This window comes from Balearica regulorum, chromosome 5 (assembly GCF_011004875.1).
Source record: "Balearica regulorum gibbericeps isolate bBalReg1 chromosome 5, bBalReg1.pri, whole genome shotgun sequence".
Classification (NCBI taxonomy): Eukaryota; Metazoa; Chordata; class Aves; order Gruiformes; family Gruidae; genus Balearica; species Balearica regulorum.
Genome location: NC_046188.1, coordinates 35,514,839 through 35,539,009, shown reverse-complemented (window position 1 = coordinate 35,539,009; position 24,171 = coordinate 35,514,839). Strand labels below are relative to the sequence as shown.

Genomic DNA, 24,171 nt, shown 5'->3' with positions numbered 1-24,171 from the left:
ACTTCCAGGGACGGAGCATCCACAACCTCTCTGGGAAACCTGTTCCAGTGCCTCATCACCCTCACAGTAAAGAATTTCTTCCTTATATCTAATCTAAATCGACCCTCCTTCAGCTTAAACCCATTACCCCTTGTCCTGTCACTGCACTCCCTGATAAACAGCCCGTCTCCATCTTTCCTGTAGGCCCCTTCAGGTACTGGTAAGCCACCATTAGATCTCCCCGGAGCCGCCTTTTCTCCAGGCTGAACAACCCCAACTCTCTCAGCTTGTCCTCACAGGAGAGGTGCTCCAGCCCTCTGATCAGCTTTGTGGCCCTCCTCTGGACTCTCTCCAACAGCTCCATGTCTCTCCTGTACTGGGGCCCCCAGAGCTGGACGCAGTACTCCAGGTGGGGTCTCACAAGAGCAGAGTAGAGGGGCAGGATCACCTCCCTCGACCTGCTGGTCACACTTCTTTTGATGCAGCACAGGACGCAGTTGGCTTCCTGGGATAATAATCTTATTTTACTTCCGCTCTTGATACAAAGTGAAAGAGTACTGCAGATGTAGATCCATATACAGTGAATTTGTCTGAGATCAATACATCCATTGATTTTGAACACATAGACTGAAGTCAGTACCAATCTAAATCTGAAAAATGCCATTTTTTAAAATCAAAATAATGAAAAGAGAAGCTATCTGCTAAAAAACCTAATTGGTATAATTCAATATTGACTGAAATCTCAGAAAAGAAGTCTGATCTGAAATCATAAATAACTTCATGGTATCCTGGAGTTCTAAATGTTGCTCACTATAAAAAAGCATGCTATATACACACAGGTACTGAAGGTAGAGGGAACTCCTAAATGTGAGAATAAGCAGAAGTGAACAAAGTACTTACCAGACCACAGATGAAGGCCATCAAAACCATAAGAGTACAGGTCGTCACCCACACCATTGCCTCCCCATCCTTCTCCACCTCCAGGATAGGGGGCATAACCTGAAGTAGAGGCCCATCCAACTCGTAAATGGGTGGGTTCTGCCGTCAAGAATGGATCGACCTGATCAATTATTAACTCAAAGTACCACTTCTTGTATTGTGCAGAGCCCTCAGCAACACCCAAAAATATGTTTGGCCTTATGCTAAGAAAGAAAATGTAAGCCAGTCAGTGTAAACATAAAATGTGACATATCAATGATATTGCTGTATAAAAGTCAAATTCACTTTGCAAATACAGTAAGAGTGTAGATGTCCACATTTTGCTTATAATATTTAATATAGTGACCCATTTTATGACTTTATAAAGCTTCTGTAGAATCATCTTCTAAGGTATAGGTTCCATGCTTTGAAAAACTTATAGTTAAAAGAGGAATAACAAGATCATTTCCAATAAAAAAAAAAAAAAAAAGCAGGAGTGAGGATGTGAGGGAAAAAAATCCCTCTTAAAACAGACAAGTACTTCACAGTGTGTTTACATATTCCCTAATAATTATTAGGGAAAGCCGTGCTCTGTTTTGAATGAGAAACAAACAACTAATTTTTCCATTTCAGAACAGATTGTACTATTAATTTGCAATTTCTAATTGAGCACAGTTTCCATGACAATTGCCACATTGCTAGTAAAAATGGGTTTTCCTGAAGTTAATACATAAACACTTCCTAAAGTGTGTGTCTCAATATTGAAAGCTGTGGAACATCTCTTAGGTTAGAGTATTTTCTTCATTATTGAAGACATGTAAGTTACATTTTTTCTAATATAACAATGAAACATGTCACTATACCTTGTCACATCATTAATCAAACGTGTTTGCAAGAGTAAGTCTCTTCCAGGCAGTAGATTGTCACAGATCAAGTTTTGATTGGCACGAACTGCAACTCCATTACAGACACAGAGAGAGCAAAGCACATCGAGAACCTTAAAAAAAAAAAAAAAAATGAGAAGGAAAACAGGTAAAGGCAGCTGCATATACTATTATTCAGTCATTAGCTTAATTTACATTCAGAATAGATCTAAAGGAGGGAGTATAATACACATTATCATTATTGTTTTCCAAATACTTTTCACATATATGGACTGAATGTAGTCTATACTACTGGTAGAGGATATCAAACATTCGTGGAATATAAATTCAGAATACAGGATTTGCAAAATGCCTCAAAATCCCTCCTTTGAGATTCCTTATTCTCATTCTTATTAGAAAAAAGCAAAGCTAGAACAGCTGCATGACAGCTCTAAAATTTTTTTTAATTAAATCTCATTAAAAATTTGAAATGTAAAATTAAATTATTGAGAAATTTACTGCAGCTCAGAAAAACTTTCTGAGTAAAATTAGTGAACAATACCGAACTGCAATTCTCAGACTGCTTCTGAATCTGTTCTGAAAGCAAGTTTTCAATATGAGAAGTAATCAATTTATTTTTGACATGAAAAACATTTAAAAGAATTCACTATAAAGCAAAACAGAGTTTGAGAAAGAGCTTATTCTAAAATTTCAGCTTTCTTTTTTTGGGTCACGTTATAAAAAGTGAGAGAGATTGATGTAATTCTCCCACAGATTACTAGAGCAAAAGGTTTTGGAAGAGAAACACAGTAACATAGTGCTGTTCAATGCTGGGGGACAAAGCTGCACACTTTTGCAAAAAACAGAGAAGTTTAAAGATGCACTTGAGCTCTGCCAGGCAATCACTGAGCCCAAGCGGTCTAAACTCTTACAGACCATCTCCAAGACAAAGAACTATCTTCACACTGTAGATTACCATTTTGGAAACTGTTGCACAACACAAGGAGCAGCAGAACCTAACATATATTTTAGCCACCCCTGTTCTCTGCCCAGTGGAGTAGCACAAAACCACCCTCAACAGCAGTTTTAGCTAATATATTGTGAACTTTGCTATGTCCCAGCCCATGCATTTCCCTTTCTACTGTCTCTGTTATTGGGCAGAAACCTCTAGTACAGAAGGACAGAGGTAGTAACTTAAACAACCACAGGAACTCTGACCAGTATGCAGCTGTGAAGTGTTTTAATAACATTAATGAGAATCAGTAACTCAGAATTTACATATAAACAGTTTAAGTAACCTCATCTTTCTGACACAAGGCTTTTCGTTAAAAACATCCTTCATATCAATAATTTCCAAGACAGTATTGGTTAATAATATTACTGTTTCTTATTTCCTAAATCACAACAGAATTTCTAATCTAGCAGGAGAACAAGATATACTGATTCCAGAGTAACAAATAAATTCATTACTTCACATTACTTCCTTACTTACTGATGTTTAATAAATGACATTACAACTGTAAATGCACAAATTCGTTACCCAGTCTAATTCTTCTCCTGTATACAACATTTTCCTTTTCTGCTTTAAATTCTCACTATGAAGTCTACATTAAGATGCTCCAGCTGAAAGGTTCTCTTTGCTGGTGACTGGCACACCACAATAACCTTGCTAACAACTAAAAAAAGTAAGCTAAACTTACCACTGTAATTTAAACTTTTTCCTTCTGTCTACTTATACCAGTTCACACTCCTTAACCATGCTTAAAAATACTTCTCTCTTTTTCCATATCTGTAGGTGGTTAGGGTTTCCGTATTACCTTCTCCTGTAAATCAGTAATTTCAGCTCACTAAAACTTTCTCTGTTCTTCCTCCAGGTTATCAGTCTTTAAAAAAAAATTTAATTGAGGAAGGAAACTCACATCAGAAAATCACACATAAAACTATATCCTCCTCTGTGTTGTGATGTCATCCTGATCGCAGCCAGAAACTGTGTTCACCTTCTTCTGCCATAATAAATTGCACATTGATGTCTAAATTAATTTCCACCATTATTTCTTCTGGTATAACTCAGGGTTTTTTTCTTTCTTCTGAACACCTGTGTTTTCAGATATTTGGATTATTTTTCTGATTTCTCATTTTATTTTGTTCTTTTCTGCTACTATTGTTATTACTCAAGTTAGGAATGACTTTGCAGGATTTAGTTCTGTCTTTCTGCAGATACAACAATGGTAGTTCATTGCTTCTGCAGAGCCCTGCATCACAAAGCAATCTACTCTGTCACGTGTTTACAGCCACCAGAATGCTTCATTTTCTCAGCAAAACCAAAGTTCTGACTGGTTGTCAATGTTTATTAACTATTTGCTTGTCATACATATTTGCTGTATTTGAAACTGAAAAGCAATTATATTATTACACATTTTTTTAATCTCAAAAAAGCAGTTTTGCAGATGTACTTTAAGGTTATTTTATTCCTTTAAAGGTACTAGAATAATATATTTCCATTAGATTTTTCTCTGGGTTGTTTGGTTTCTGTTGGGTTGTTTGGTTTTTTTTTTTGGTTTGTTTTTTTTCCCCCACAAATCATTGTAAGATTATCAATACATCCTTAGTTTTTCCAAACATACCTTGTAATTGCGCCCATGTTTATCCAACAATGAAATAATGGATTTTATGTGCTCCTCAGCTATTATATTTAAAGCTTCTGGGCTTTCAATCAAGATGCAATGCAACACTTCCAAAATACCTGTATGAAGGCCACAGAAATAATGTCATTAAATCATCTCTGCAACTGCAGACAATCTAAAAGTTCAGTAAATAATAGAGTATCTTAAGAGATGCTATTTTTCTCCAGCCTAAAAAGAGAATGAAAACACTTTTAGAGTATTGATATGACTATGATGTGAACTGTGTTAGACATAAATGAGTTATGGAGCTGTTAATTTCTGGTTTATTTTGAAAATAGCCACAATTTTAAAAACAATTGAGAAAAACGCAAATTCTTTTCAATGAGAGAGACAAAGGTTTTAGTAAGGAGCATTGTACATTATTTTTATATTTGTTGAACACCTCATAGTGAAAAAAAATTATATATATGTTATTTGTACTTGTTCCCACAAACAACTCTGGTGTTATTTGATAGCAATGGGACAGTAGTCTTGTTACTGTCTGAAACAATCCATTAATTCACCAAAGTCACATTCAGCACTGATTGGATGGGATATTGCACATACCAAATGTATGGAACAAAAAAATGCCACAAAAATGTTTGTTTAAATGTAATAATTTGCTCAATTAAAAAAAAAAAAAAAGCAGTGTATTTGTTTTCTAACGCATGTTGTTTTCAAGGAAAACTGCTCTGACATTTGTAATGTAAGACAGATGTATATGGTGTGTTGATAGTTAATTTACATTTATAAAAGTGAGTCTCACCTGAGGAAGATTCTAATCTGTCCAATTTACTGATTAGCCAATCAAGGTTACTGGAAAACTGAGTACAATTGTTTCTGTTGCCACGTATGAGAGCAGCTGAAAAAAAACCCCAAAGTATAATTTTATAAGAGGAGATTTCCTTTTTAAATCACCAATGTTAATTATATATATTTTAACACAATTTTTATAATGACTTCACAAAATAGTTAACAGACAAATCCTAAATACACATATGTAGCAGCTATAAAGAATTAAGATTTTCATTAATTTGAATATCAGCAACTGACGTAACTTCTAAAGAGCATGTAGTTTTTGAAGTTGACAGGGGTCTACTGGATGAACAAGAATTCCAGCAAAAAATGTTTTATTTATGTTTTTTTATTGTTAAATTTAAATAGAAATTATCCACCACCCATGTTTGATGCAAATGTTAAGCACTGTCATGATCAGGAGGCTGAAACACTTGTTTTTCTATTTCTTCCTACCAATAAGTGGGAAGATCATATGCAGAAGTTTAAGTTCAAGTTGAGCGTACTGCTCTTTAGCTCTACTTTCCGATTAAAACATGTTCTAGAATGGATAGCTTTTAGTCTTCAGCAGCACAGAGCACATTATTTGACTGCATTTTGAAAGTTCATGAGCATTCAAGTATTTCAAGCAGTACTCATTTTTTTCTTCCAGAAGTTATTACTGCTCATAGAAAACCAAAAAACCCCTTTTGTGTACAGTCGTCAAGGATTTTTATTAGGAAGCATTAACTTAATATTTATTACATCAGAACAAATATGTTCAAGATGTACCTGCAGAAGAAAATCAAGACAAAATCTGCATAGCACTAAAGGAGTTTTTTCATCCTACTTTTCTTTGAACTCCTAAGACTGTAGTAAAATGAAGACAACTGATTCTCATTACTTTCTAAAGCAATGAGAAGACTTCACTAGAAGCATCTGCATGTCTGTGCTGTGTGAATAATCTCGTGCTTCAAAACACTGTCCCTGGCGCTGTTTTATACTTGTCCTAACCCTCAACTTGCGTGTTTTACTAAGTATTTAAACTCCATCAGAAGACAAAATTCTCCTATATGAGGAATTATACAAATTAGATATCAAATTAGTGATTTAAAGAAATACATATATACATACTTCTCCTACTATACTATGTAATTTTGGCCCTACTACAACACAAGAGCAGTTCACTCCAGAAAGCATGGCATTGAAATTGAAAAAAAAAAAAAAAAATTCTGATTTATGTAATTATTTTTATTAACATTTAAGTCTAAGCCTCAAGTGAAAAACATGGATTCAGTAGATCTGCAAGTGCTGAATATTACTTTTAGGCTTCTCTTCAGCTTCATATATAAAGACTGCTTTCTGTTTTTTCTGATTTTTAAAATAATAATTCACATCTATTTACATACCACAGGTACACTTAAATAATGATAATAATAAGCATTTGGCATGCTGCGCTAGTTTTTTGGGTTTTTTTTCCTAGCTGAGATTTACTTTTCTGCTGCATCATTGCTCTGTTCTCTGAAATAAATATCAGTAAGTATATGGAAGAAATTCTATAATTTACATGATAGAATAAATAACACACAAAGTAGTCATCTTTAGTGGTGAAACAGCAAACAGAATATTAAGAATACATATCCTGTTTTTTTTACATTAGTTGATTATTGAAGAACTTACCTAACAATTTGTAAAGGAGATTCAAAATTTGTTTCCATGCTGTACCATGGTCTTCTCTTGCAATTCCTGCAAAATGAGCTGCGCTGTTGTAGTCATTTAAGCGATCAATGCAATTCAAAACTAGTGCCAGCATTCCCTAAACACATATGACAGAAAACAAAAAAAAAAATTTGTTGTTGTCCTTTTAAAGGATTTTTTCCTGTACACATTTAAAAGTTGCATCATCTTAGATTAAAAAAAAAAAAACCAAACACCAAAACAAACAACAAACTATTATGCTTAAAAGATTTGAATATGTATTTTTCTATATCAAAATCATCCATTTTAGAGAATGATTCTATACTGTTCCTTACTTAGCCAAGTATTACAAACGGTAAGGAATAAACAAAGCTGACAATAAAGGCTTTTACAATTTTTCTGAATAGACTCTTTTTTACATAGAATCTTCCTTACATTAAAAAAACCCCCAAAAACCCAAAACCCAAAACCAAACAAACCACTTGTAACTTACATAGAAAGGAATTTTTATTGATTAAAAAAGGTGGAAATCTTACTATGCAATAAAATATCTACAAAACAAACAAATTCAAATACTAGAATAGATATTTAACTTCAGTTTGATTGGAGACTAAAATGGCATTGAAAACCTGCAAGCAATCCAAACATATGTAAAAAAATTGTAACATATATTTCCTATATATACAGAAGTGTAATTACTCCATTTTCAGAAAGGAGCAATTCTACAACTATGTAATGTTTATTATTCTCTAAAACTAGCACTTTTCCAGTTTTTAGAGATAAAAAGTTGCTGTTTCACACCCTGGTGGATAGACAAGACATCAGAAATAACATCTATCATTGATCCTATTTTTATTATTTATTTGGGGTATCCAGAATGTATAACTTCATAGAGAGAAAAAGAAATTTCTTGTCACAATTGTTTCTTTTAAAAATGACATCTGTTTAAAGATGCTCAGAAGTATGAACAGCGAATTTTATGAGAGAGACCTTGTGGCCTGTGACAACTGTGGAAATGAAAAATATGTAACAGCAAGTTACCACATGGCATTACAGTCCATTTTATATGTATCAGTTACGGAACTTTATGTTATAAATCATATACATGCATATAGATGATAATGTTTAGGTTCTTCTCAATGCTTGTGACACAATACACTTAAAATTCAAATAATGCAACAATTCCTCTCTCTGTACCTCTTCTTTGAATAGATTTTGTCTGTTTTTGAGTGACCGAAGCTTGCTTTGCTTATCTTCGTGTTCCAGGTCTTCTTCGGGAAGCTGGAAGTAAGTAATCAGATCTTGCAGAGTCTGAGCCATCTCCTCAATAGGCAGGGCAGCAGGTGACAGTGTTCTGTTGTTTCCACTAAGGAAAACAATGAGAAAGACCGGCAGCATTATTCATTTTCGCACGTTGATTTACAGTATTTTGTAGCAGCCCATTTTCTGTTGGTATCTAAATCAAGTCTTGTTATACATATGACGTGTATGAGCAGCAGCTAATCTGAATTGCAAATCATTCAAACCTCTGTTGGTTTGGTGTTCAATGCTCAGAGCTTCCTGAAGTGAAATTGTTTCCCTTTCTGTACTGACGTAAAGAGAGAGAAAGATTAAAAAAAGCCACAAATGAAAAAATGAGCAGAAGAAACAATGTAAGTCGGCAAAAAGATGAAACAGAGATGAAAGATATACTCAAGTCCTTTCTTACAGTAACTGATTTTTTTCAGATACTTTAAATCTTATTGATGATACATATGTAATGTGCAGATGGTCTAAAATAGTAGTAGTTATTGAGGCTGTACACCCCCAGTCTTCTAGACAAAGAATACAAAAATAACAGGTAATCCTAACCATTAATTAGGCCTTCTGTATCAACTCTATATAGGAAATAAAAGAAAAGGGGGCTTTAAAAATATAAGGCATTTCAAGGAATCTCAGCTGTCAGTAAAATAATGTCTCTTTCTTGTTCAACCATTTGCTCAATCTTGGGCAACAACCCAATTTTTCAGATTTACTATTATAAATAGTATAATCTAGGAGGAGCTGATTGCTGGCAGAGGTGGGTCTGCTTTTATAACCTCAGCACAGGATGTGCAGACGAGTAGCGTAGTCACTTGTGATACTGGAGAAGTAATGTTTTAAACACAGTCTCATATGGAGGGCTCTATGGAAGCAAATTCTTAATTATAAACTTTTTTTTTTTTTTTAAATCTATTAGGCAGGAAAACGAGGATGATCACTTGATCATCATAATTAAAATTTCTGCCAAGCACTGTGAAAAAATAGTTTCTTCAGTACTACATAAATTCTTACTGATTTTATTGTGTATTCTTATAAGTTGATCTCAGTAATTATAAATAAATATGCATTGACACAGAATTTTATTTTACCCTAAAAATCATCAGACAAAAACATATCATATGGAAGAGCTAGAGTGAAGGAAGCATGAAATTTTCATTGAAGATCTTTGTCTTGCTGCTTGTTAAACAGCTATTAACCTGTAAGTTCCCTAATGTAAGAGAAATGTCATGAACAATTTACTCTAAAGAACAGGACAAGGGAAGGGGAACAAAAGTAACAAAGGAAACAGCATAATAAAATTAAGCTAATATTATAGAATTATGCTTCAGAATGTCCCATATTTTCAAACTAACATAGCTAAAGGTATTATTCAAAAAGTGAAATATAACCACATGTGTAAGGCAGTTTTCACGATACTTCCCCTCACTATCCAAATACTAAAATCCTTATCAGAACATTCAGTTTAGAACTATTTCCATGTAAAGTTTCAAACTTCTTGGTAATTAAGGTCTGTCAAAATTAAGCTGAGCTAATAAGTGGCAGAAAACATTCTGAACAGTTTTGTACAAATTGATAAGCCAGATGATACACAGCAGTAGAACAAACCTTCTTAAGCACAACATAGACTTCAAGAAGATTTGAAAAATACAAGCTGAAGTGAGTGCATAAATAAGGTGAAAGCAAGTCAAATTTTGATTCAGAAAATCTACTTCATAAATAATACTGCTTAAATACAGGCTTGAATCCAGAAAACCAAGCTAGGGATGAAATGTGATAAATACAGTATCTTTTCATGTTCATTTTGTCAATGGTTCATTAAGATTCAACATCTCCTGAGGATGCAAAGGGTCTTCAGTCAGCAAAATACAAATTTAGATAAACCCCTTTAAATGATATTCATGTCCAAGAAATTTGTTTTGCTATTGGCCGACTGTATTTTTCCATGAAAAGAAAGGAATTATGTTGTCGTACGTGTGGCAAGGATATTAGGCAATTACTTACCAAGTACAACTCTTCATATAATCTTCTTGATAAATCAAGATTGTGACAGAGCAAGTCTGATGTCATATTAAATTGCTTAATTTACCTGATTTTCTAATGCCCTTTGTAGTATTGACTCCATGCTTAGGGTACTCATAAATTGTATGTTTCACAGTGACCAAGTGTCCAAGGGCTTTGGTGTTTTGATCTGTGGAAATAGCCATGACTGTTTCCACATTAGTTTTTTGAATTCTATTACACAGTTAGTGCAACAGCCCAATCCCAGATACTGCTTACTGAATGATAATAACTGCATTGCCCTCTAGTACAGCAAAGATTTGGAAGATACATACTATTCAGAAGATAATTCTATTGATTCCATTCTAAAGTCTTAGAAACACAACTTGAGTTATTCCTTAAAATCAGATATAGTCACCATCTCTCTGCTGAGATGCCGACTTTGAATACCCATAAGTCTATTCCACTGTGAATAAATGTGTTGGTTTAAACAGAAGATTTAGGAATGCTCACATAATATTTTAGCTGAGAGAAAGAAGTTAAAAAGTTCTTCCTTTTACCTTCTCAGCTGACAGTTAGCCTTCTGCCCTAATTGTTGTTACTGCATCTAATCTGTTATCATAGAATCATACATTGGTTTGGGTTTCAAGGGACATTTAAAGGACATCTATCCAACTTCCCTGCAATAAACAGGGACATCTTCAACTAGATCAGGTTGCTCAGAGCCCCATCCAACCTGACCTTGAATGTTTCCAGGGATGGGACATGTACCACTTTTCTGGGCAACCTGTTCCCTCAGGTTCAAATCCTCATCGTGAACAATTTCTTCTTTATATCTAGTCTGAATCTACCCTCTTTTAGTTTAAAACCCTTACCTCTTGTCCTATTGCTACAAGCCCTATTCAAAACTTGGTCCCCATCTTTCTTATAAGCCCCCTTTAAGTACTGAAAGGCTGCAATAAGGTCTTAGAGCCCTCTCTTCTCCAGGCTGAACAACCCAAATTCTCTCAGTCTGTCTTCACAGGAGAGGAGCGGGTCCAAAGGAGGGCCACGGAGATGATCAGAGGGCTGGAACAGCTCTCCTAAAGTACCTAAAGGAGGCCTACAAGAAAGCTGGAGGGGGACTATTTACAAGGGCACGTGGTGACAGGACAAGGGGTAATTGCTTTAAACTGAAAGAGGGTAGATTTAGATCAGATAACCTGAATAATAGTCAGAACCTCATGGGGTTCACATGGGTCCACTTCTCAAGTGTCCAGGTCCCTCTGAATGGCATCCCATCCCCCAGGTGTGTCAATCACCCCACTATCATACTGCATACAATTCCTCTGATCTTTAAATCTTCCAGATATGATCAGACGGGGTGACAGAGAAGTAGGAGGATCAACAGGATGGATGATTAAAAAAGTACAGGTAAAATACTGAAGTCTAGATTTTGAAGGCAAGAAATTGATATTCTCCTCCCAGGCATGCAGAGATCTATTTTGTACTTCCTTCTATTGTTTAATTGCATGGACTTGGGGCTGCTATGGTTTCAATTAGTTTGACAAATTTGAATAGAGTTAACTATAATATTTGGTCTACCGAGAAAAATAGAAAAATAAGAACCCTTTTATGGATATTATGAAGATCTAGCTACTGTAGAATGCTTAATAATGGAGTTACATTGAGATAATTAGCATGCTTCCTTCAACCTGGATTATGATTCGGTTTGCTTCTGGCTTCAAGGTATTAGATTTCATGTAAATAATCTTAAATATGCTGTTTTATCTATTTAAGAGCATAACTCATCAAAATGACACACTTAAGTCAGTAAAAATGTATAGCTTCTAAATACAAATACCTGAAAACAGGAAAGAAGGATTTTGTTAGAGAAATTCTTATCATTTCAGAATACTTTAAAAAACAAGCAAGAATTTATTGTATATAAGATGGTAACAACTACCTTGTAAACTGGCTGAATAAGCTTGTAGTATTGCGAATGATTCGAGCAGCCTGGGATTCCTCGTGCTGACATCTTTGTAAAGTTAGACCATCATCCATATGGCCTTCTTGGTGTAATATAACCTATTGAAAGTCAGTAATTATCACAACAGTTACTTAAAAAACCTTTGTTATTTTAAATATTTTGTAACATTTCAATATTGCACTAAAACCAGTAATTGCATATATACCGAGCTACTACTTGTTAATCACTTTATTTGAACACCTGTTATTAATTAATTACAAATTTGTCAGTTTCACATAGAAGTTATTCAGAGAAAACATTTTAAAGTATGCTTATTCTCCTGCAATTCATTAAACCTATATGCTTATCAAATATTTTCCAACTGAAACAAAAAATGTCATTCTTTCTACATTCTGGCTGTCAGGGAAAGATGATCTTCACTATCTTAAGCATCATTTACTAAGGGATTCATACATAAAAAGACTACTGACAAGAAAATCAAGCTGGAATGAAAAACATCATAAAAGTTACAATGGGGCTAAAGGAGCAACAACATTTATGAGTAACTTCTGATTCATTTAATTATTCTCTACACATTAGTCTGGATTCTTATCAGAACCAGATGCAAACATCATAGGAATTTCAAGGAGTAACAGAAATCCTTTGGTGGCTTATTAATTTTCCCTTTAAATAAATACCCAATTTCACAAAAAACCAGCATAATTTTTAGGTATCACAAAACCAAGTCTTGATCATTTTGAGTCATTAAAAACCTGCAGCACGTGTGTAAGAATTAAATGTGAGTTATCCTGCTGCCTTGCCTAAGATGTAACCTATTGAATTCTCCACTGAAAAATGTATTGGTTTAGCTCTGACATAGTAAAAAAAATTCTATCTGACTTCCCACTTAGCTGAGTAATTCTGTAGGCACTGAACAGTTAACAAAGAAAAGAATAATGTTATACAAGTGGCTACTGCCACAAATGGGAAAGTTGTTTACCAACAGCTTTTTGTACATACTGGCATATAGGTATACCAAAGCATTGGAAAGTGATGGGGTTTTATACATGGCAGGATCCAAAGTACATGTGTGCTCTGCTCCTTCCAAGATGCTGTGGAAGTGCTTTTAAAAGAGGGACACAACACTCTATGAGTTTATCTGGACCCCAGAATCCATAGATATGGGACGGAGAAGACTAGGAAGACACTTTTGAATCAGTATATTGATAATATTGTCTTAAAGGAGACTTGTTTACATATTGGTCATCTTTCCTCTTTGTTCAAGTACTTCTTTATACAGAGCCACACTGTGAGCAACTGTGTTCGCTGAAATATCACTGTTTCCTTAAAGAAAGGTCCTGGTATCTCTTAACTGAACAAGAAATAAAGAACTGCTCTTCCCATCACAAAACTAACAAGAAAACATTTAACAATCAATCAGGAATGTTTCCTCAGGCCATTGCATGTAGGTCCAGATTTTGGAGCTGAAGGAATGGTACAGGAAATAAAATGTTTGACAGACAGGGTATTAAAGCTGCCAGGCCTTGCAAAGTAATTGTACCTTCACCATTGTGTAGCAGATACGCACTCTACTCCCTAAGTATGCAGTAGATCAGGGAAGAGAGGAGAAGTCTTTTAGAAGGATCTATTCTTCCTTATTTCTCTGACCAAAAAACCTCCTCAACTAAATAATCCAGAAACATCACAGTGACAGGAAAGTGCTATTTAGAACTCCACTAAGTAGATCATGGCCAGAAGCACCCAGCACTGCCTACTTCAGTTCCTCAGAGAAACCATTTATGCAGAAAAAGGGCATTTGGCACTGCCTTGGTTGCTGAAGTACAGCAGGGCACTGGTATTGACCAATACCCTGAGTAATGGTCCAGGACATGAATGCCAAACATGTAGCATATATTCCTCTGTTCTCTGATGGATGCCTATCTTTTCAGTTTGAGACTTTGCTTCTGTGCTTGAATAGCTCTGGGGATATGAACTCTTGCAGAGCTCCTGAATGCTGGAGCTCAGAGAACAGAGGAATATATGCTACATGTTTGGCAAAGTCTTGAACTTTGGTAACCAAGATCTCAGAGAGAGAGAGAGATACAACAGATCAACATTCTGGCAGAAATCATTCAACAGAAGCCCCATTAATGATGCCAGAATTTCTTACATATTTGTGTCTAGCAAAGACAGCATGGTAACTAGATACATGAAACTACATCAAAGCCAAACAACAGAAATTTTTACTTGGCATTTTGAGCATTTTATAACAGAACTAACCCCATAGTTGTTTTCTTGTCTTTAGATTTGCAGCAGGTATCAGGGATAATAGCTAGGTTATGGGAACAAAATACCTCCTTTGCCTCTTGCAAAAATAAGGTATTTCTCAATCCTCCCAGGGCTACTGAGGTGTGTTACAAAAAATACAGGTCAGCTTGGGAAGGATTACAGTGACTGAAAATCTCATGACAAAATGATGGTGGAGGATGCATACAAAGCTATGAGTTCACTTTTACTGTAGAAAAATAATTTGATATGAAATTTAAAGGGATGTATATATCTAAACTTGCTTACAAAATTATAGACTAGTACCATATTTTGCAGGGGACAAAAAAATGTTTCTTGCCTCCACAGGAATATCAATTACAGGAAGCAAGAAGGTTTGGGTTTTCTTTTGTTTGAAGGCACTTAACAGGAGAGAATTCTCCAGGTGAGAGGGCAACAAAAGATTTGGTGTCTTTGAACATGGATGAAACAGTTTGAAAGGAGAATAAAAGCGACAGGCAGTTATGGAGGTTCTTTCAGTCCTTTGCTGCTGAGCAGAAAAATTGAGGAAAAAAGTTACTAAACTTCACAAGAAGCGATTGCAAACTTCTTCACTGCACACAAAGGAGGAATCTACATGTTTTCTTTTCAAGAACTAAAATTGGACCCTCTGAGGAAACAGAATCCCATAGCCAATACTGCCATGGGAAAGGAAGAGATCATTGTATGATTAAATCTCTTACCAAGAAAATACTGAATGACTGGCACACAGTTAAGAATTTCTCTGATCAGCCAGGTTACTGAGTAGATGTGAAGGGGATGGGCTCTCACTGCCTGTCTATGACCATGTGTGCTGCATAAATAGAGATTATGCCAAGGGTGCTGCTGAGTACCTCATTTTTTGTATTATAGTGCTTGTGTACAGGTATCCTCTTGTCAATATACGTACATACATACAAGTAATTAAAGAAGAATTCCAACTTCTAATCAGTAATGAACTTTTTTCTTTTTCATGTTCTAATTATAGGTTCAAGTTGTAAAAAGTCTATGAATATAGAATCAAAGAATCATTTTGTAATGATGTAGTTCTGCTAGAACTACTACAAAGCTAGAACTAAATCTCTTAATTCTGAATGAAATGTAAATATAATTTGAAGAGATAACAGGTCATATACCCCTAATTAAGAGTATACCCATACTCTATAATCAAAAGGCCAAGGGAAAGATCTTGATGCCACATCACAATTACACCTAACATTTTGGCAGGAAATTGTTCACTGATATCCCTTAAGAAACTTGAGCAGTTTCTAGGGTTATTTCTGAAGTCATGTATTTAATTGCCATTTCATACAATATACTCAATAAAAATATCTAACCCAACAGTGAATGTAAGATGACTTACAAGTATACACCATTAAACCTTTAAAAGTAGATGTTCAAAAAAGTGATTTGACCATCCAAATCAAAAATTTCCATAGTTTACTGAAGTGAACAAAATAAATATTGAGCCTAAATTAATAATTTCTTCTAGGAAGAAAAATAGCTAAATACATTTCTTAACAGCAAAGTTTTTCTTCAGTTATGTAGTTATGTTAGTATTCACCATTGTTTTCATTTTTACAGTGAAACATTCACACCATTTTCAATAAAATGGCACAAAACAATTAAACCCACAATTGCCACATTGGTAGAATGGTAAAATACAGGACAGATCAAAACTGTTATGCAATAAACATTTATTTCCCAAGTAATTAAAAAAACCCAACAAAAATTACCTTTCTTTTCAAGGGAGCTAAACGTGCTGATTTAGCATCTTGTGCTTTGTAAGTCAACCATAAGGCACTGGCCACATGTTGAACAAAACAGATTGAATCACCGTACTTTATTTCTGGGACTCCCATTCCATCAATGTCACGTTTAAGACTAGAATCCTGCTTTTCTTTTAGCTCCTAAGATAAAATAAAAGTTGGCATTTACTCTCCATACTGAAACAGGATAAATCATTGAATTCTACACTGAAACACATTCCAACATTGAATAACATTTATGCCACTCACGTTGTTAAGATTCAGCTAAAATTTCATTTCACACAATTTCTGTCTCTATCATATTAATTAGTCAGATTCTGATTAAAAAACACTTCAAATTTGAAGCACCATTTTCACTGAACCAAGAAAAATCAAGTAAAATCCATTACCATGTAAAGATACTAAAAAAATCTTTAAATATTTAACCTAACCTAATCAACAATTGAGTTACTGATGTAATTAAAGTCTCAGTTCATTAGTCTGAAGAATTCTATATTACTAAAATTTTCACATTTTAGCTTAAATATGAAAAAGAAAAAATAAGCAGAAACAAATTTAGTTAAAATATTTTATACTACAGATTTTTTTGGGTTTTGTTTTGTTGTTTTTTTTTTTTTTTTGCTTATAAATAGTATATGCAGATAAAAACTTCACTTGGAATGAGGCCTCTCTATTGCAACAACCAGCAAAGAAGAAAATGTTATTTTTTAAAAATAAGTATGATTTGGCTTTTACATTTATTTTCCTTTTTTCCTTTTTCATTATTTTAATGTTTATTTTAGTTTTACACTTATCCTCTTTCTAAGAGGAATTGGATTCTTTCATATCTCTTTTAAAGACATTGCTTGATGCTTGGCTAGAATACCCAATATAATTTTTAAGCCCAACCTATTTCTTAAACCCATTATTCTTCACGACCAGACAATTTTAAGTCTCAAGCATAAAAGCAAGTATCTTTTTCTTTAAAATAAAATATTTTTCACATTGAATTCAGGATTAAGAACAAAATTATGCAGCAAATTCTGTAATAGCAAATTATGGATGCATGTACAGAGTGGTTTTCTTTATGGATTAAACAAAACCACTCTGTAGTAAATAAATTAAAAAGTATATAATTTTTCTATGATTTCAAATGCTCTGATGGACTTAACCTTGAATGTAGATAGTTGTTCTTTTGTTGCTCATAAGCTAGACATTGAGACACAGTTTACACTATTATATGTGTAACACATTTTCTAATTTCATTTCAGTTTACTGAATGTTCATCATCTGTGGAGTAAAAAGAAGTTCTTTTTTTAACTATGCTAATCTACTTTCATTTAAATGGAATTTAGCTGTCACACTTCAACAATTATTTTAGTTAAAACAGACAGCATTATAATGCCAAGATGAAATAGAATGAAATTACAAGACATTCCTTGGAGATACCAATACAATATCAAGACTATGGGGAAATTATGTCACATCATATTTATGCGGACTGCACTATCACATACAGATAAAGATGAACTCTTTCAATATACATTTACAGTGAGGCCATTAAATGAAAAGTATTGTTAAATAGCACAATACAGTAACTGTCAGCAATTAATTATTGGGCTTTACATAGCACCCTGAAGATTAAAACATATTTCTAAAATATTACCATCTGCATCAAGAATGAAGCATGAATGAAAATTTCAGTGAAAGAAATCATAATATGGTAACAAGTGATCCTAATTAAGTTACTGTTTTGAAAAATTAAGTGATACTGATCCTTTCTGATGACACTAAAACTAAAGGAAAAAACCAAAAATTTTTTTAATTTCCAAAATAAAGCTTTAGAATGATTTTGGGGGCCTGAAGGCTGTTCTCACTTTAAGCAATACAGCATAAGTTGCTCTTCATGATGTTTTGCTCTTTGCGCTCTGTCCAGTTTCTCTAGGATTTCAGCCAAGTCATTTGATAGCAGTGTGCAAAGAGAGGGTGTACTTTCTAACAGCTGAAAAGTATGGTCAGATAAAGATTATCAGATGAAGAAGGGGAAAAAATATATCTCTTATCTAGATATTTGACATATCTTAGCAGCAAAATATTCAAACACTTTCTGCTTCAAACCCTCTCTTCACAATCTATTCTCAGTTTAACTCCCTCAGGCCATGAATGAATCAAGTTGAAGAAAACAAATCACGTAACGGGGCTGGAAGATGGCAAAGGCAAAATAGCAGCAACCAAAAATAAAAAAAGAAGGAAGAAAGGAGCAAAGCTGTCAAAGATGCTATTTTCACAAGATATTTAATACACTAGAAGGACGGCAAGATTTAGAAGATCAGAGAATTCATAGAATCATAGATTCCTACATAATAGAAGGAAGGTAAGGAATGGCAGTGTGAACAGGACAAATAAACCCAACTGTCTTTACAATGATTTTTCAACAGTCATCTTGTAAAAATGCAGTAGGGAAAAAAACCCTTGGTACTTTAAGGACTTTAAGTACATAAACGTACTTATTTATGTACCACTAAGAATGGTAAGACAACCTGACTGCTGAACGCTTATTAAATCTCACCTATTCCGCTAATTAAAATTGTATCTTTTGGTGTTGCATACTGTTATTGCATTAAAAGTACTACCATGGGCTACCCCAATTTAACAAAAGAAAACAATAAAAGGTCTACAAACATAAGAGTAGAGAACTGATACTGTGATCTTACCTATCTTGCTAGTTGGCTTACTGTACTCTGTATACTTTGCTGTAATACCTTTCTACATCCCAGTAGGCAAGGAAAGAAAAGTGACTTTAATTTCGCCTTCTATTTTCTCTTCCAATACAAAATAAGTAGAAAAAAATAGCTTAATAGTGTATTTGAAATGTAGTGTTTACTGGGAAATGATGATTGTAAAATATGAAGTTACAAATAAATATTTGAACTTTTAGAGACGATTATAGGTAAAGGACTCTGTAATATCTCTCATCTTATTCCAAAAACGAATTAAACTTCAAGATTACTACTAAACTATTACGACATCCTAACGCCATGTTGAGCCCCTAAGATAGCTACATGCTGGCAGTAATATTAAAATGATATCAAATCCTTCTGCATGAGTCATCTGTGACTTTTGAATGTGTCAGAATGTTACTTACTCAGACTACACCAATAATTTTTTCATTGTCAATTATATATACCGTCATGAAAATAAAATATGAAATCTCAAATATTAATTCTAGGCTATAACAATTTTTAAATATTTTTTTTTTTTAAATATGCTCTTCTTCTTCACTGTGTTTAATCTCAAAGAAATTTATAAACAGAATTAAGATTCTGCTCAGCAGAGTATACTGAGCCAAGTATTGTGCTGGAATGAGAACACCCCATTTCAAAACAGGATTCCATCTGCTGCAGGGAAACTGCTGTCTGTGGTCACGAGCCATTACTGAACTGTTGCCTTAAAATACAAAGGCTGACATTTTAAAACTTTGTCAGAAATAAGCTCCATATTAAACACAACAAAAGGCATAATTTGGGCGGTTTCCTGTCAATTTCTCATGCTTGTAAACTTAGTTTGCAGGAATTTGCAGTAAATAGACATATATTGCTTATGCTGGTTTAATTGAAAGCAGCACCATAATGTTCTTTAGCATATTCTTTGACTTTTTTTAAAAGCTCCATTCTTATTTCTGTAAGAACATATTAAGGAAAACTCTAATTTTAATTTTATTATTTAAAATATCTATTTCAATTTCCAATGTCACCAAGCAAAAGGAAACAAAACCGTGGAAGTAGATACATTATGAACACAATTACAAGTTCTGAAAAGCATGGAACACGCAAGACTGCTGAAGTGGTATGTAACCATATTGAGGATGAGGGTGTGCTTTTTCAACAAGAGGGTCTCCATAACAACTGTTGGAAAAAACAAGACTTAAAGTCGTATGTTACAGGCTCCCGGGAAGCCTTGGGGATTTGCTATACTCCACATAGCTCTGCCTGCTGGCAAAGACAATCTCTTTTTGCTGGCTTTCAAACTGGAAAGAATACCTCAATGGAGAAACGCTTTATTTCCTTCTGGATACTCCAAAGCAATGCATATTCTGAGCAATCTGGTCTGAATTCAGTGTTGACCCCACCTGGAGAAGGCTGGACTAGATGACTTCCCAAAATCCTTTCCAATCAGATGTATTGTATGATTCTAAAGGGCATGAGTGCTGTAAACAGTCAGGTATTCCAGCACTCTATTTTTAAAGATCTGTACACAGCTGGATAGGAAGGTGTTAGACAGTTATCTTGAAATTTCCCTTAATTCATGTCATATAAAGGTCCAGGCAAGTGAAAATATTTCTTCATTGAGAAAATGAACAAGAGAAAACAAAGGTTTACAAATCCATATGTGCAGAAATTAAGATAACCACACTTGCATATATCTAGTCTATTAGTTCTACACTTCTTTTCCCCTCAATCTGTATGTAACCAGCACTTGGCTTTAAGAGTCCTTTTCTTCTTACAGTCCAGATCAATCTTTGGCGTTTATTCACTTCCAAAGCCTCACCTTTCTTTCTTCAGGAAGAGTTGGCACTGTTTGTTCCCCTCACCTTTGCAAACACGAATGTCCCTACCCACGGGCTAGTGCAGCTCTCACCCGCCCAGACAATAAACAACTATTCCTGTTCTTGGCACAGGCAAAAGCAAATTTATAACCTATTGTGAGATAAAAATACTCTTTGCTATATAGGACAGCACAAATCCTAGGATGATGAGACACTGAACTTGTATTTCATATACAAATGTACATTAACAACTATATTATGTACAAACACAGGAGAAGGGATGAATGCATTATACAGTCACTGTACTTCAACTTAGTCATTTTGGGGATAAAACGAATTTCACTAATGTGCCTCTGAGGCATACCTCCATAAAAAGCGTAAGAAAATAGGGCATGCTTATTCAATGTAACAGAAATTATTTATTTTACAAGTATGCATACATCAACATAAAATTTAGATACTTAAAATTTATGCATTATATGCATAGTTTAAAATATTAAGAAACTGTAGGACAGCCAGTGTCCAGTTAGGTATTGAGTATGTTATAGGAATTTGAACACAATGTTAAACCAGTAACTGCGGCATTCCTGGCATACTCACCATCCCTACCAGGGTGCCACGATTTGCCAAAAATGGGAAAAAACTACACCTGTAAGAAATGCCTCTGCACAAGATCACACGTACAATCTACACTGCATAGCCTTTACACTGAAGAAAGAACCAAAAACTATTTGGTAGGCATCTAGCAACCTAAGGAAATTTCCTGATAGTTTTTCAGTTATTTTGATTGTTTAAAATAAAAAATCTTGACATACCATACGCAGTCACACTAATAAAATAAACTGCTACTTTAAACATCCTAAAAAGACGTATTTGCTTTATTATACTAAAAAAAGTCTAGCATCTGTCAAGACCCTTAATGTTAGATTTTATCAAGTATATATCTAACTTTAAAGATTCTTTTTCATTGCCCTTCAGGGACCACACAGCACTCAGAATTATATGGAACATTTAACTTCTCATACCTAATAAAAAACTCTATTGCAGCAGCTATGGCAACTATTTATAAGTAATATCATGAAAGCACATAAAAACTTTTCATCATCTTTGGTGTAAAAACCTTTTGCTTTCTGGAAAAAAAGTTAGTAATTCTGCCTACCTCCATATTCATTCTTCATTCTCTCTCACTTGTACTGTTTTTCTCAGCTGGAAATGATGAAAAAGCTAGTAACGTGCAATTAGCAGCTCACTAAAGAGCACAGTTGGAAAACATATGGTTTAGAAATCACTGACTACATTTTCCTTGGAATTCACCTATCAACATACTGCACAAAGAATGGCAAGGGCAGAATTTTGCTCAACTGAACTGAATTAAATTGAATTCAATTATGACAGATAGAGTTGGAATGAATAACATTCTAATGAGATTCTGTCCAACTAAAATATTTCCATAATGATTAGAGCATTCATATTAAACCACTGTATCTTGCATTGTATTAGTTTTCAGTCTTACTTTTTCAACCTGTTAACAGTTCAGTTTACTCTCAAATTTATTCAACATCCCTATTTTACCTCAAGGAAACCTTTGTCACTCTTGACTCAGGTTGTTTGCCTTTGTATTTACATGCATAAACCTTGTCATTTGCTTCAACTTAGAAATTACAAATAATTTATAAAGTCATTGAACCAACTCAGATCTAGTCATTGAGAGCTCCACATTTAAGACAAATTTGCATTGATGTTATTTACCTTTGTTGCTCTAAAACAAAAGGCAGTAGATGTTGTGTCCGACTTTTCTCTGTCTAACATTGCAAGTCCTTCATCTTCATTCAAAGCCAAGTACATTCCTGTTGTAATATGACGAAGACGGAAAGGCTGTCCCCATCTGATGTTACTTCCACTCCAACTAAATATATGAGATACCAAAAAATAATTTATGAAGTAAGCAAAACTAGTATTTCTCTTTTGGGATTTAAAGGATGTTCAGAAAATAGAATGAACTATATATATTGCTTTTTGCTTTTGGTTTCAATATTTGCATCAAAACAGATGCAAAACTGTTAATACATTTGCAAAGGGAGACTTGGAAAAGAGTATAGCTTTTCATTTTCTTGCTTCTATACTCTCTCTCTGTTTTATTAGGGTGTTACATATGGTGTCCATAAAAACATCTTACACGTTTCTAAAAAGTGTAAATTAATTACTGTATTTCAGCTAACTTCCTAAACAAACAAATTAAACCAAGTAAGGACTCGAGATTCCAAAGAGCTATCCTACATCTCCATTAGTTATGAGGGTATTTAATTCACAATCACAAACACACGAAGAGTAAAACAAACATACAGTACAGTAGGCTGTCAAAGTTAAAATATGTATATCCTTACGGTATGTATTGAAATTTCACTTGCAACAAGTGACAGATAACAAATCACCTAGGAGGGAGATAATGTCTAAAAAAGAGAGACGACACCCATGAGGGGTATTACTCTTTTGATTTCCACCCATGCTTCTAAAATTCCAAGTGAAAACTAGGAAAGCATTTTACTTTTGGACAGAAGCAATGTCTCAAGCAGACATATCTCATAGGCAACACTGCTTTTGATATGGGACACAGACACACACACACACATAAAAAGTCTTAAAATACTGACATTCCCCATATGATTATATCATGGTAGATTACTTTTTATTATTAACAAAGAACATACCAGCATATATCATATAGCAAGACAAATATATTACTCATGTTCTGCCTTAAGGGTCTGTGATAATTGAATGGCTGTTAACATAACAAAAGTTGCTAACAAAAAAGTTCAAAAAGTATCAGTACCTTATTCGAAGGGGTTCTACTCTCCACAAAGACCTTGCTCGAACGCCAGCTCCTCCGGTTTCATAAAGTACTTTCCTACAAAAAGATTCAGAAGATCATCCTCTTGTATTTATATGTGCTACAGACTATTTGTAACTTACTCCTCTTTAAACTGTGTAGGAATCCCTTCTCCCCAGCTAAACAGATGGAGTTGAATGGACGGAAGATTCCTGCTGGTGGCTGACAGCGCGATCCACAATCCGAGTGCCCCAGGTAACTCAGGCTATTGCCATTAACCTGTTCTCTCTCGGGAACTGATAAAATACTTTGCGTTCAAAGTGGCTGAGTTCAAACTTTTGCTGTTACTTAATCAGTCATAAAAATACGTAATTCATACAGTTCCCAAGAGATTAATCTAAATTACTAATGCTTTTAAATACATATAAACACAATATTAAAAGAAGTGTACACATTTGCATACATTAATGATCATCTACATGAATACATCAGAGGCTTCATTCCTCAAATTACTTCTAACGTTCTTATTAAAAGACAAAAAATGGTGGTAATAAACCAAATGATTTTGTCTTATAATCCTTACAAAACAGATAATACAGATAA

The 24,171-nt window shown here is 34.3% G+C and overlaps 1 protein-coding gene across 1 annotated transcript in view; it reads right to left on the bottom strand.

Annotated features, from left to right (window-relative positions):
• Nucleotides 1-24,171, bottom strand: part of RYR3 (ryanodine receptor 3) — a 247,414-nt gene that overhangs the window by 148,059 nt on the left and 75,184 nt on the right. The window contains exons 9-18 of the mRNA XM_075754124.1: nt 23,572-23,646; nt 22,491-22,647; nt 16,184-16,357; nt 12,141-12,262; nt 8,093-8,261; nt 6,878-7,013; nt 5,190-5,285; nt 4,385-4,503; nt 1,761-1,894; nt 880-1,121 (exon numbers count right to left, since the gene is read on the bottom strand). Coding sequence (XP_075610239.1) covers nt 880-1,121; nt 1,761-1,894; nt 4,385-4,503; nt 5,190-5,285; nt 6,878-7,013; nt 8,093-8,261; nt 12,141-12,262; nt 16,184-16,357; nt 22,491-22,647; nt 23,572-23,646 — 1,424 coding nt within the window. The remainder of the gene's footprint in view (nt 1-879; nt 1,122-1,760; nt 1,895-4,384; nt 4,504-5,189; nt 5,286-6,877; nt 7,014-8,092; nt 8,262-12,140; nt 12,263-16,183; nt 16,358-22,490; nt 22,648-23,571; nt 23,647-24,171) is intronic.